This window comes from Psittacula echo, assembly GCF_963264785.1.
Source record: "Psittacula echo genome assembly, chromosome: 6".
Taxonomy (NCBI): Eukaryota; Metazoa; Chordata; class Aves; order Psittaciformes; family Psittacidae; genus Psittacula; species Psittacula echo.
The window spans coordinates 30,986,864-31,001,087 of NC_137743.1; the positions used below are offsets into that span (position 1 = coordinate 30,986,864).

The 14,224-nt window shown below is 46.6% G+C and overlaps 1 protein-coding gene across 1 annotated transcript in view; it reads left to right on the top strand.

Annotated features, from left to right (window-relative positions):
• The window catches only part of LOC308222859 (TGF-beta receptor type-2-like), a gene marked incomplete at its 5' end in the record, with an annotated part of 36,171 nt that extends 23,860 nt beyond the window's left edge, over positions 1–12,311 (top strand). Inside the window, 5 exons of the mRNA XM_080621299.1 lie at positions 902–1,104; positions 4,056–4,864; positions 4,968–5,109; positions 7,022–7,149; positions 11,021–12,311. Of these exons, the coding sequence (XP_080477425.1) occupies positions 902–1,104; positions 4,056–4,864; positions 4,968–5,109; positions 7,022–7,149; positions 11,021–11,233 (1,495 nt within the window). The 3' untranslated portion in view covers positions 11,234–12,311. The remainder of the gene's footprint in view (positions 1–901; positions 1,105–4,055; positions 4,865–4,967; positions 5,110–7,021; positions 7,150–11,020) is intronic.
• Between the last annotated feature and the right edge of the window lie 1,913 nt (positions 12,312–14,224).

Consider the following 14,224-nt stretch of genomic DNA (forward strand, 5'->3'; position numbering starts at 1 on the left):
CAGACATGGCGAGGACTGGGACATCACCAGGTTTCATTTGTACTTGCTCGGTGTCTCAGGCCATGGCATAAATGCAGACAGAGCCCCATGGTTGGGGAATTGTATTGCCTTCACATTATAATTTGGTAGCTCCAAAGGTCAAGCCATTTCTAGAAACAGCCCCAACCAGCAACTGAAGGGCTCTACTGCCGCAGGTTGCTGGAGGCAGGAGCAAGTGGTCCTGCAATGACGGGGCATGAAAACCAGCAATTAGTCCAGAGAGAACGTGGGGTGAGACGGCTCTTACCCACTCCACCTGCACACACAGATTGAGGGCAGCAGAACGGAGCACCAGCCAAATGGTCACTGGTAGGCAGGCATTTCGGCCCCCACATCTCCCCTGTAGAAGTGAAATTTGGGCAGCAGAGACCCCAACCCCTGCTGAGGCAGAGATGTTACAGCTTGTACTGCAGCAGAGGTGACATACAAGGTAGGACCCTCATTTTGGAGGGTTCCCCTAAGATCATACAGCTCCCAATCTGCTGGCCTAGCACCTGGTGCTAGTAAAAGAGAAGTTTTGCCCCAGGGGACCCAGCCTTAGGGTTGGCACTACCCAATCCAAGGCGCAATTTTGAACTGGTGAATTATCTACTGGAAACAATCAGAGCTTCTGGCTGACATCCTACTATTGGCACAAACTAAACATTTCTCTTTTCAATATTTGGAAGAGACAAAGAGCTTTAACAAAGCCCCTCCAAAGCATGTGTAATTAGAATTATACCAGAACCACTGCAAACAAGTCATCCTCTACACAAATTTGCTTAAAACAAATGACCTTAAACCCAGGTTTAAGATGACACGCAGGTGACACAAAGGCTGAACAGCAAGACTAACGCTTTGTCGGTTCATTTGGCACATGCAGGAGACAGGACAACGAGAGCATCAGGATCAGCACGCTCTGCCACAACCCCCACCGCCCCATTGAAAACCTCATGGTCCCCAACTACAACACCTCACGCTGCATCATGACCCATCAGCCCAGTGAGGAAGGGATCATCTACATCTGCGGCTGCGTAGACGAGCAGGAGTGCAACGATAAACTCATCTTTGAAAACCACACCAATGGCAAGTACTTTTGTTAAGGTTATGTATGGGGAGAGAAGCACTCAATGCTAATAACAACTTGTATTTCCAACAGAGTAGGAAGTGTGATGCCAGAAAGAGCTCTTTCAGTATTTTCTTTGACCTCCCTTTGTAAAAGCTAGGTAAAATTTTTACCCCATTACTGAGCCCAGTGTTTTGGATGTGGCTAAACCATCCCTCCCAGCAATGCCTCCAGCCTTGGCCTGGAAACATCAGGTGACGGAAAATCCACCCTATCTCTCAGTAGGCTGTGCCCTTCAGTGCCAGGCAAATCAGCCGGGGAACCTGAAACCTGACGCAACCTAGCGTGAGTCAATGCTCTGAAAGCTTTAAATAAATCCTGTTGGAGCAAATCCTGCCCGGCACACCCACAGGAACTGCTGGTGTCTGCCATGGCTGCAACCCAAAAAGCTGCCCAGAGCCACCCCGGTGCTGCACACACACATGAGCACAGCCTGGCACACCTGTAGATGCTTTTGCAGATGGCTGGAGATCCAACAGGAGCTGTAAATCCACATGAGGGAAAACTAAGAGGCAGCTCGTTTCTGTACCTTAGAAGGGTCGTATACTTTGGAAACGCGTTCAGCAAGATCCTGAGCTTCTGGGGGTTTGTCCAAGCCTTCCTAACTCCAAATGGATGAGGTTTATCCAAGTGCCCATCAGGAATCTGACTTGTAACAAAAGCAGAGTGAAACCCCTCCAATTTTCCATAATTACAGAACAACGAGATGTTGAAAATGAGCCTAAGCAGACCCTGCAAGTCTGCAGCATAACTTCTCCTGCAATGCAAGGGAAAAAAATAAAAATCACATAAAATGCAAATTCTCAGAACAAACAAGCCACTTTTAATGAAGGCGAATGATGCTAAATTTGGCAGTTCTTTGCTGCTTCCTGAGCCAAACATAACAGGTACACACGCTTCTATGGAAAGATAGTCAAATCCCAGAGCCGATGCTGGGATATGTAATTTCACACAGAAATGACAACTGGCTCATTGGAAATGCCGCCCCCTCCGAAGGCTTCCACAAACAGCCGCCTCCTGCCAGCCGGCACGCGAAGTGCTGCAAGAGCAGTGCAGGCCTTAAGCAATTATCTCCTCCTGGTGTGGTTTGTGGGGCCAGCTTGGCAAGCCCCATGCTCAGAGACTCCAACATTTACATCCTTTTCGTCTGCTTTAAGGGATCATTTGCATCTTAAATATTAACTTAGGGTCATCTTCAATGGTACAGACAACTGCTGAGCAGAGAAATATCCAATACAGATGAGCACTTCTCCAGCAGCTGAAGCAGGCAGATTGTTTTCCCATTTCTCTATTTCTTAATCCCTGCTTCCAGATTTGGGCTGCTGGGTGCCAATGCCCTAGCACCAGGGCTGCAGGGGATTGCATCAGAACTCAGAGACCACCCTAACAAACATGCCAAGGCACCATTTCCTAAAGCCATGCAAGCAGAAGCCTGGTGGACACCTTGAGAAAATGCTGGGTAGGGTTGAGCATGCAGAGACCTCTTCACCTCTGCACCAGCTCAGCCTAGCCCTGGAGGTCCATCTCCCCTCAGCAGGGATGGAAAAACTCATGCAGCACTGCTCAACAAAGCATGGGTTTCTAGACCTGTAGTAATCATCAGAGCAGCTATCTTTGCTCTCTGTGAAAGGAGTCAAGCCATGCTGCAAGCCCTCCCTATCAAAGGGCTTGCATCAGGAAGCGGCATCCTCATGAAGGAATTTGCTGAAGTTGTGTTAACTTCCCCTTTTCAGGTCTCGTGCATGCAACTCCCTTAAAAACATCTACTCTTTCTTTAGAGTTTCAAAGATGGGATCTTAAGCATTAGGTAAATCCATTGAAGCAGTAGGTGATATCCAGGCGTAACGCTTTCCAAGATAAATATATTCCCGAGTTAGTTATTGATTTATATCAGTTTAGGTTGATCTTGTGGTTTAAACCTGATGCCTGTTTTAGAAACGCTTTCACAGCCTCACAGAAATTAGCTGCAGCACATTTTTTTGAAATTTGCCAAGGAAAACAGCTAAACGCTCTGTTTTTCCAGAACCTGAATTATGATCTGCACACACTGAGGTCAAGCAGCGAGAGTTCTGCTTATGGAATGATTCTTATCCCTCTTCCCCTGGGTTATTATACTTGGCAGAAAAACCTCTGACTAAGATTTTACTTGAATATCTCTACTGAAGTCAGCATGTTTATTCCAGGAATTGCGAACATCAAAAGATCGAACAATTATATGTTGTGCGAGGGTTATGGCTTTGATATGATCTGAAGGCTGACAGGGGTTTAAAAGAAATAAAACAAAACCAGCCATGCCTGGTCAGTTGAAGGGGATTGGTGGTGTAATATGGCAAGGAAGGAGATGCCAACACTGGCAGACAGCACCGGAACGATGCTCCTTTACATTAATCATTGTGCAAAGCACCCCATGCTCCCCTGGGCTTGGTGATCCTGTGCGCTGCCCAGGCCTCAGCATCGCCCCTGGCTCTCTGTGCACCACAGGGGTCCAGCAAGGCTCCAGCCCCAAAACCTCTCACAGGTTTCCTCTGTTTGAGCCTTACCTCAGCTTTATCAGTGCTATTTCTGCACTAGCTCCCCTCGCTGTGAGTACAAGCATCACTTAGAAGCCACCACAAGGCAACTGAGCCATTTTGGCAATGGCAGCAGGGTCTCACGTGCTGCTCTGCCCAGCCCAAGTAATGCTGCCTTGCATCCTGCCCTTCACTTGATATACAGAGCTAAATTTGTGACCTAACTGCCTACTTCTAGGTTCTTTGCCAGGATGGGGGTTGTGTGCAGAGTGCATTGTGACCCTGCAAAGGGCTGCGCTTCATTAATGGCTTCACCTATTCTCCTCCTCCACATGATGAAAAGGAGCTGTTGCAGACCCATGGCAGCAGCACTCTCACCTTTGCTCTCCTCCTCTCCTCAGGCTACTCCATGCTGCAGAGCAAAGAGGTGATCCCGGTGGCCGCCATCAGCCTCCTGCCCCCACTGCTGGTGGCGGTGATGATCACAGTGATATTTTACCTCTGCCGCACGCAGAAGCAGCGTAAGAGAACCAAGGCGTGGGGTGGGAAACCGGGACAGCCCCCGGCACTGCCGGAGGCAGGGAGGTCTGCTGAGCGGGAAGAGAAGCTGTCCGTGCTGATGGATGAGAGCCCAACCAGCGCCAACCCTACCTGTGCCAGCAGCCGCCCCGCTGAGCTGCTCCCCATCGAGCTGGATGAGATGGTGGGCAAAGGGCAGTTTGCGGAGGTGTGGAGGGCCAAGCTGAGCCACAGCAGCTCAGGGCAGTACGAGACGGTGGCTGTGAAGATCTTCCCCTGTGAGGAGTACTCCTCCTGGAAGAACGAGTCTCAGATCTTCACTGACACCAGCCTCAAGCACGACAGCGTCTTGCGGTTCCTCACTGCTGAGGACCGGGGCATGGGGCCCCGCCGGGAGTACTGGCTCATCACCGCTTACCACAGCCGGGGCAACCTCAAGGACTACCTCTCCCGCCACATCCTGAGCTGGATGGACCTGCAGAAGATGGCAGGCTCCCTGGTGAGCGGGGTGGCTCACCTCCACAGCGACTACACCACCTGCGGCAGGCCGAAAATCCCCATTGCCCACAGGGACATCAAAAGCACAAACGTCCTGGTGAAGAATGAGCAGGAGTGCGTGCTCTGCGACTTTGGCATCGCCATACGCCTTGACCCTTCCCTGACGGTGGATGACTTTGCCAACAGCGGGCAGGCAAGTACGGTCCCCTGGAGAACTTCTGCAAAGCAACCCTGGTTGCCCCTGGGCCAAAGTCCTTGCCCACCCCTGCTAATGCCTCTCTCCTCTTTATGGGCAGGTGGGCACCGCCAGGTACATGGCCCCAGAGGTCCTTGAGTCCAGAGTGAACCTGGAAGACTTAGAGTCTTTCAAGCAGATGGATGTCTACTCTATGGCCCTTGTTCTGTGGGAAATGGCTTCCAGATGCGAAGTGGTAGGAGGTAGGAGCATCACACTGGGGTTTCCACACACCTTTTTTGCTCTCTTTCTCCACATACAGAGATGTGGCTCACCCCCACATCCCCACCAACAGCATGGGATCTGGTCTGAGGTGGCTCGGGTCTCTGCAGGGCTTCTAAGATGGTCGATGAGAAAATGAACATGAGCCGGCTGCAGTGTGCGCTTGCAGCCCAGAAAGCCAACCGTATCCTGGGCTGCATCAAAAGGAGCGTGACCAGCAGGTCGAAGGAGGTGATCCTGCCCCTGTACTCTGCTCTCATGAGACCTCACTTGGAGTATTGTGTGCAGTTCTGGTGTCCTCAACATAAAAAGGACATGGAACTGTTGGAACAAGTCCAGAGGAGGGCCACAAGGATGATCAGGGACTGGAGCACCTCCCGTATGAAGATAGGCTGAGAAAGTTGGGGCTGTTCAGCCTGGAGAAGAGAAGGCTGCGTGGAGACCTCATAGCAGCCTTCCAGTATCTGAAGGGGGCCTACAAGGATGCTGGGGAGGGACTCTTCATCAGGGACTGTAGTGACAGGACAAGGGGTAACGGGTTAAAACTTAAACAGGGGAAGTTTGGATTGGATCTAAGGAAGAAATTCTTTACTGAGAGGGTGGTGAGGCATGGAATGTGGAATGGGTTGCCCAGGGAGGTTGTGAATGCTCCATCCCTGGCGGTGTTCAAGGCCAGGTTGGACAGAGCCTTGGGTGACATGGTTTAGTGTGAGGTGTCCCTGCCCATGGCAGGGGGGTTGGAACTAGATGATCTTAAGGTCCTTTCCAACCATAACTATTCTATGATTCCATGATTCTAAGAGCTGATGGCAAATCCTCCCCCATAGCTGTCTTCCCTGTGTGCCATGGCTTGATGGGGCTGGCTCAGTGGGAAAGAAGCAGGATGGGACCCTAGTGGGTCATCTGGTCCAGCCTCTGCTCAGAGCCAGCTGGCCACCAAGTCACATCTGTGCCAGTGCCAGCAATGCAAAGCAAACCAAGCAGGAGAAGCCAAAGGTGCCTCCCCCTCCCTGGCCACAAGCACTTTTCTTTCAGACAACATGAGAGTTTATGTTGCAAGGGGAACTCACAAACTCCAGCCTTTGACAGAGCCACAGCCTGGCATCTGAACTCACATGTAGAAAAACACTTAACTAACTGCCTTGCTGTTAGCCGCCACCTACCCTTCTGCCTGCTCTCCTCTTTCCTGTTTAGCTCTCTCCAGTTCCTTCCGTATCCCACCTACTCTCAATACAGGCCCATGGACCTGCAAGAAGCTCCAGCCCTTGGGGAGAAAGCTGCCCCAGCTGCCCCGCATACCCCATGCTTTGTAGTGGGAGACCCTTGCCTGGCTCAGATACCCCATGCATCTTTTGCTCCTAAGCCAGTGTCCTGGGCAATCCCCTTCCCACTCTTATTTCACCTACATGTGCACCCCAGCAGGAGCTGGCAGAAACCAGGGTGGCCTCTCATTTCTGCAACATGGAGTTTTTCCATGGCCTCCCAAGACACGGGATTGCTCTTCTTCTGGAAGGGCCATTTCTCCTCTAGCTTGATCCATGCTTACAACAGGAATCTGGAGGCTGGTACTGTAGTCATCTCTCCCATTTTTCACCAGCACAACACATTTTTTCTATTCAAAGTATGTCTCACTCAAAGACAGACCAAGTCCTTTGTAGTGTGACTCTTGGGTTCCGGAAGGTGGTCGGATGCTTCCTCGATCCTGTGTCTAAAAACAAACCCTACATGAAAACTCAGCACTATGTTCTTGTGTTCAGATTCTAAATTGTTTCCAGATCTGTTTATTTTTGCAGGCTGATAAAAACAAATTTATTCTCATAAGGTGGACCATACCAGAGCAAAGCAGTGAATCCATTAAAAGCATCCTGTAATGCAGATGTTGCTTCCTTGCAGAAGTAAAGAATTATGAGCTGCCTTTTGGGTCTAAAGTCCAGGAGCAGCCTTGTGTGGACACCATGAGGGACATCGTGCTGCATGGCAGAGGGCGACCCGAGATCCCGAGCAGCTGGCTGGTGCATCAGGTAAGATAGGATTAGCTGGTTCAGAAAAAAAGCAGCCCACATTGTGCCACTTCAATAAACCAGCATGAAAAATGATTGAAGTTGTAATCAAAGCAAAAGCGGGCAGAAATCCTGGGCCCCACTTCCAGCTCCATTTTGGCTTGCCTATGTAAGCTCCATTAGACCCGTTTCCCTGGGGTATAAAAGACATCGGCCACAGGTACAGCAAAATTTACTGATCAATAGCCATGATCAGAAAGTGTTATGAACGCCAAGTAACGTTATTCAGTTATCGTGAAGATAACTGCAAAATGGAGCACTTTGGTGAAGAATCTTCTCATGAAAGAGTGAATCACTTGAATCCACCCCACTTCTCCCCTAAGCACCGTATCCAGAAAGCTCTAGCTCAGAAAACATGCAGTCCCTCACACAAAACCGTCTCCCAGCAGGGACAGAGAGGAGGAAGGTGCATCCAGCCTTCTGCCTGCTTGGCTGGGAGGGTTTCAAGCTCAAGCTCATGAGAGGTCATGACTTGGCATGTGAGAAGAAAGACTTCCACTTCTACAAGGAAAGGCAAAACTGGAAGCATCTCCCTCAAGTGAAACAACCAGGACACAAACATGAAGCTAAGAGCAGGGAACCTGCTAGCTTCAAATCTTGCCAAGAGGAAGTCTTACAGCAGCCTTCAGAAGCTCTGAAAGCAAAGTGTTTCAGCATAATCCAGTGCTCTAGAATAAAGATACTTCAGCAACAAAATGTGCTCTGCTAAAATCATCCACAAGCACACCCAGTCCAACCAGCTCCAGAAACATAGCTTTCTCCTGCCCCCGACAGGTCCTCTTTTCCCCACGTACAGTACTTTCTTCCAGCCATTTGGGACACATGGGTAACAGGCGCACTGACCGCAATTTTTAAATCTTCCCAACTTTAGTACTGCTTACATTTCATGTTTTGTGGAAAAACATCATCCACTGATCAACAACTCAATCCATCTGAATACCAAGCTGAAACATTGAGCCTGCTGGCTCACACAGCCTTGCAGCATTCGGTGCTTCGTTTTGCAGTATCCACTCATAAAGCATATAAGACTGCTGCTGCTTCCACTCTGCCTGCATAGCACATAAAGCCTAGCTTTTCGAAGAATGATACAACTTCATGATCTTAGGAGGCCATGTGTTCCTTACAATATCTCCTCTCGAAACTGTGTTAGTTCAAAGACCCACAACTGACCTGACTGACTAAAGCTGCAAAGAGCATCAAATGAATCTGCGGTTTCTGCTGGGCAACCAGTGAGTTTATCAGTCTGAATTTCACCTGACCTCCTCCCTTGATGAAGGCAAATACAAGAACTTCAATCAGCACTGCTACATATTTGAAGCCTTTGAGTATTCATCTTGGACATTCACCTCCCAAGGTCTCTGATAAACTCTGAAACCACAGGAAAAATATAGCGCCTGGCTTGTCAAAAAGCACATTCTGATAGTGCCTGACCATAACTGCGCCATTTGCTGGGCTGAAGAAGGGCTGACTGCAATCTCCACTGAGAAATAACGTTGTTGTATTTGGGTTGGTCTAGCACATAAACAGAGCAAGGCTTTAAGGTAGTAACTTTCATGAGACCACCTGATGTTCAGTAGGGAAGAGGAACAGAAAAGCTACACTGTGCTCCTGAAAGCCTGCCTGTGACTAACCTTAGGTGATCTAACAAACATCTCCTTACAACCCTGGCTTTACATGGTTTTCCGGGCATTTTGCAACCGGTCTCCCCAGGATCAGGCGTGGGGCAGCACCATCTGCTGGGAAGCAGCAGAAAGCCACCGGTTTGTGCCACTTCTGGGGTCAATGGCTTCGTGTGGGAGGAAGCACTGGGTGACATCAAGAAAGGTTGACAAATTGCTCACCTGAAGGGAAAGGTCCCGTAATGTTCCCACCAACAAAAATAAGTTTGATGTAGTGCTCCAAATGCTAGTTCCACGTTTCAACCATCAAGATCACTCTCAGGCAAATGAGGACCTATGGTTTAAGATTTTCAGCAAACATAAGCATTAATCCCCCCAACAGAGCTGACTCACCCAGCTTACTGCCCATCAGCAGCTCCAGGGCAACTGCTTGCAAGGCTGCACAATAAAACTAACTGAAGAAATGCATCTCCAAAGTTCTCCCAGATAACTTACGAACACCTTAAGCCCATGCTTCTACCTCACTTCCCACCCCATTACACTGAAATAAAAAACCTCAAAAAGTGGTTATTTAGGCCAGGTGAGTTCCTGGATCTGGTTCATGAAACAGCTGAATAGACTCTTGTACTGGCACAACCGAAGGGCTGGTGCAGGACAAGAAGGAGCAGTGGGAGCTTAAGTCAATATTGCACTAAAAATACTCTTAAAAAACTCAGCATTCTTTGGAATGTTGGAAAATCTGAGATATCAAATATAGAACCCAAACTAAGTCCATTTTGTGAGCAAATCAAGACATTCCAGTTGTAGCATTCACAATAACATCATTGCGACTTACAAGGCAAACTGAAAATAAATGTCATGATTTCAGGGCAAAATAAGCAAAGGAAGCCTAATGACTAAACCATATGACAATGCCATATTCTGTTTGAGAAAAGGCTTATTTTAAAAGCCTCAGCTAAGCTAGCTCATTTTTGCATGTTAATCAATTATCCTCAAATCCTTCCAACTAAGCTAATAAATGAGTGACACAAGATTTACTGAAACACACCATCTGTCAGTTTTACAGCATAATCCTGTTCTCCCTAATCCATACCCATTACAGAAGACTTAGTACAGTGAGCCTTAGCAGAGAACAGCGAGTTCAGACTAAAGTGCAGAAGGAGAGAGGACACCGACAGTACATTTCTGTGGGACTTGCATTTTTCTCTTGTGTCAGTCCACATGAGACTTTCAGGTTGTCTTAATTGCAAATTAAGAAATACACAAAAACCACTGCATAACATGAAGCTCTGCTTAGAATAATGATTTTACCATTGTGTTGCAAACCTGGTTGCCAATGATGCAAAAAGCAGCAGCACGTGATACGAATTATATAGGCAAAGAGGTTCAACATAACTGTGTTACTAGCTTAAGAGTGGGAAAACACCAGTTGAATTTTGTTTCTAAGGCCAAAATATTGGCACTCCCTTCACAAAACTACACAGTTGGAAGAAAATATATTATTGGGAGACACAGCCATTGCAACTGAGAGGAACTGAATGTGTTCTGGAGCATACTGAGAAGTATCCAATCCCACCTAAACCAAGACACTGTTCATGGTGAGAAAAACAAAGTTCAGCTGCACCCTACAATGAGTATTTGGCACAGCGCACCCTCTCAGAAAGCTGCTAAAAAGAGAAGTCATGTTGACGAAGTTTAATTCCAAACTTGCCTTTGAAATTTCCCTTTTCACACCCCAAACCTCCCCTCCATCCAGATGTAACAGTCAGGTCACAGGCTTGAAACCCAGAGACCTGGGCTCTGGTGCCAGCCTGCAAGTCTCCTCTCCTGTCCTTCCCAATTTTAGGATGCTCTGATCTGAACAGGCAAGGCTGAGGCAGGAGTGTCTACTTCCTTCCAGCCCCTACAGAAGTCCTACAGTTAATACAGACCAGCTTTCAGGGAATATTTCCAGGGAGCATGGACAATGCTTGGGAGTGGATCCCAGGTGAGCCAAGACTGCTGCCCTAATACTAGCTGTGGCAGTAATGGGGCAAGCATTGGCACTCACCACAACTTACCAAGGCTGTTTCCTTATGCATAAGCTTGGCCAAAAAAAGCGTTTCTGCAGGAAGCTGTCAAAAGTATGGTAAACCATTGCTGTTGTGTTAGATCAGCTTCCAGCTTCTCTTCCTCCTGCCTTCAGATCTTAATTTCAGCCCTTCTAACTGCAGGGAATGCGCTTTCTGTGCGACACCATCACAGAGTGCTGGGACCACGACCCTGAGGCTCGCCTCACCGCCCACTGTGTGGCTGAGCGCTTCAACCTGATGGCACAGATGGATTGTGACGATATCCTCAACAACAACACAGACAACGAGGCCAGCAAGACAGCTTCTCCAGGTGGGGAGCACCAGGACAGTGACGGCAGCAGAAACACGCAGTGACACAGCAGGCAAAAAGCCTCATCACAAGAAACAAGAGGATAAGTGAGAAGCATTTAGCTCATTGGAAAAAACCTTGCTCCATTTTTCAAAATGGAACCAAGATCTAGTACATAACTTATTTATAAGATCTGTTTCCTCCCACAGATAAGTGAACTATGAATCAATACTTTGGTTAAAGTGCAACCTTATATATGAACTGATTTTCTACTTACTTTAAATGTATAATGATGCAAAGCATTCCTTTTATTATTTTTTAAAATAATAATGTTTAATCTTTTATTAATAAGCTCTAGAATTCCGTGTCTATCTTTTGAAGTCCTTCCATATCGCCATCACAAGTTTATCTTCTGATTGCTTATTCTGCAGAGATCAAGAGAATCATCAATTTTCCTTTTTTAATGGCCTCCACACACAATACAAAAAAAATTAATCTATTGTATCAGCATAAAAAAAAAAAAAAAACAAACCCAAAAAACACCTATCTTGAGATGTTACACACCCTCAGTAGAAGAAATGCTGGCACCCAAGAAGATTACTCATTGATCAGGCAGTCCTAATATGGTGTGATGATAGCCAACAATCTAGTTAGCAAAAGCCTGATTTGCTGCAACTCCAAGATACCTTTTTTCGCTGGGGAATTCCTGCATGCATTTGATAGTTCAAGTGAGGCATGAAGTTTCTTTGATAGAAAACAAAACCCACCAGTGTTGGCACTAAGAAGTCTCCATGCAGGACACCTAGACAACTCTTTCCCCATAAAACACTCCACTTTCCAGCCACTGTTAAGCAACAGATTTGTGCCACATCAATAGCGTCAACACAAATGTGTTGGCTAATTCTTCTTGCAACTCTTACGCACCCCTCTGTTGTGTTACTCAACCCGAAGAGACACAGCCAGGCAGAACCTGGAGCTTCAGTCCCATAACCACCAGACCAAGCCAGGCTGCCTCTGCAGTGGAAAGGTAACTAAGGAAAGGTAAGTCATACCTCAGTCGTGAACCCAAGCGCTGTGCATATCTTAATCCTTCCACCCTTGGGAGAAAAAGGTAACAAAAACCTCACCTGCTGCTAAGCTCTGCAAGCCCATACCCGATACTCACCTGCACAGAGGTATATCTTCCAGGATAGCATCAGAGAGGAATACTTTGCTTGCCAGCATGAAGCTGAATGGATCAGCCCTACAAGAGAGGGCACTGAAGGCTGTTTTGATTTTCCAAAATGCACAATTATTTATGGCAGCACCAGCCCATACAAAACACTTTTCTCTCACAGTTTCCTCTTCTTTGGACCATTTCCATAGCTCCTAAGCTATCAGCCGATAATAAAATTGCCTTTAAACCCTTCAAAGAAGGATGGAAGGGGAATGCATTAGGTTGTATCAAATCTAAATAATAAAAGCTTACTTCAGCTACCAGTGATAAGTCTCCACCTGCAGCTGTGAGAATACCTTTTACTCTCACCAATCCCCCACTTGGCTGCTACCTCCTGTCATTTTAGGATCTTTCCCTTTTCTCTTGCAGTTTATCCTCCCCAGTTCACCATAAAGACACCCTTTACCACCCACCTGACTTCAGTCTCATTTCTTTAATATATTGACCACTGCTCTACTGTATGTATGCCCAAGAGAAATGGAGAGCATGGGGCAGGTTTTCTGACATGGAGATAAACTATGGGAACACACCAAAATACCCCTGGGCTATCCAATCTTTCCTTCCCATGCAGAATTTCACCTACCAAGTTTTGCACCAAGTTTTTTGGATAGATCACCAATTAACGTTTACTTGTTCTTCAAAGTTCACTTCAAGAGGCTTTAAAAGACAGTCTGACCCATTCTTCCTACAGGTCAGCAGGTCAGAAGAGGATCAGGACACACAAACTAGACATTGAAAGCTGAATCTCTGATTCTGATAGCTGAAATGCGAATTATCCTGGGAGACAGACACTTAATGCTAGGCTTGACAGTTTATCCTGTCAATATGCTGAAAAACTTCTCAGTCTATTCCCCTCCCCATGGCTAAAATCTCGAACATTCCAACTTACGTATTACATTTTTTTCTATGAAAACCAAGTCCAGAGTCAAGCTTTTAGGATTATACACCTGACCACCTAAGTTAAATAGGAGTGACTTGTCACACTCTCGGTTTTCCATTATCAACAAGGTATGCAGCACCTGTGAAGAAAGCCGCTTATTTTACCTCCAAGATCTGTTTTTAACTCAGGGAGTCTAAAACCACCGAGATCAGTAACAACTTTGCTCTTAGCTTCAGTGGAGCCCAATCAAGCCAGAAAGACAGAAGGGAATATAAGGTGAAATCCTACATTTGTCACGCTCCTTGTTGAACACACTGTGGTTCTAGCAAATACCTACATAGGAAGCAGCAATGAGCCCTTCCCTTCGCTCCAGAAGGCACAAGATAGAAACAACAGCAGTTATGTAAGAGAATCAAATCTGGTCAGAGTTAAAAATACCTCCATTAGTCCACAGCATGCTTTCCACTCAGAAAATCACATAAATGTCTTACAATTTAAGCTGGATATTCAGTGGCTAGATTAATTTTTTTTTTTTTAACTGTTTTCAACTATGTGCTTTGTTTCTAGAGGTAACTAGAAGTTTGCATCATAACAAAATGCACATCAGGAATCCATTCCAGTTCTTGTGATCATTTCAGCAAAAGAAGGCTTTTCTTTCTTCTTTTCCTAGCAGTACCCCCATGTTAAAAGAAATCGTTTCATGTATTTTAACAGACTACTTCTTCAGTGTTGGGTCTATTTTTACACAACAAAATTAGTAACAGCTTTCTTAGTGTGAAACCACAAGCATACCATACGAGGGTGGAAGAAAAATAACTTGAATAATAATATTATATAAGGAACACAAATGGGTTTATGGTCAACATGGGAGCTTTTTAGTCTTTTACAGCCATCACCTTGACAGATTCACAAATCAAAGTTTTAAGCAGACCTCAGTGACTGAGTCATAAGTCTTTATCT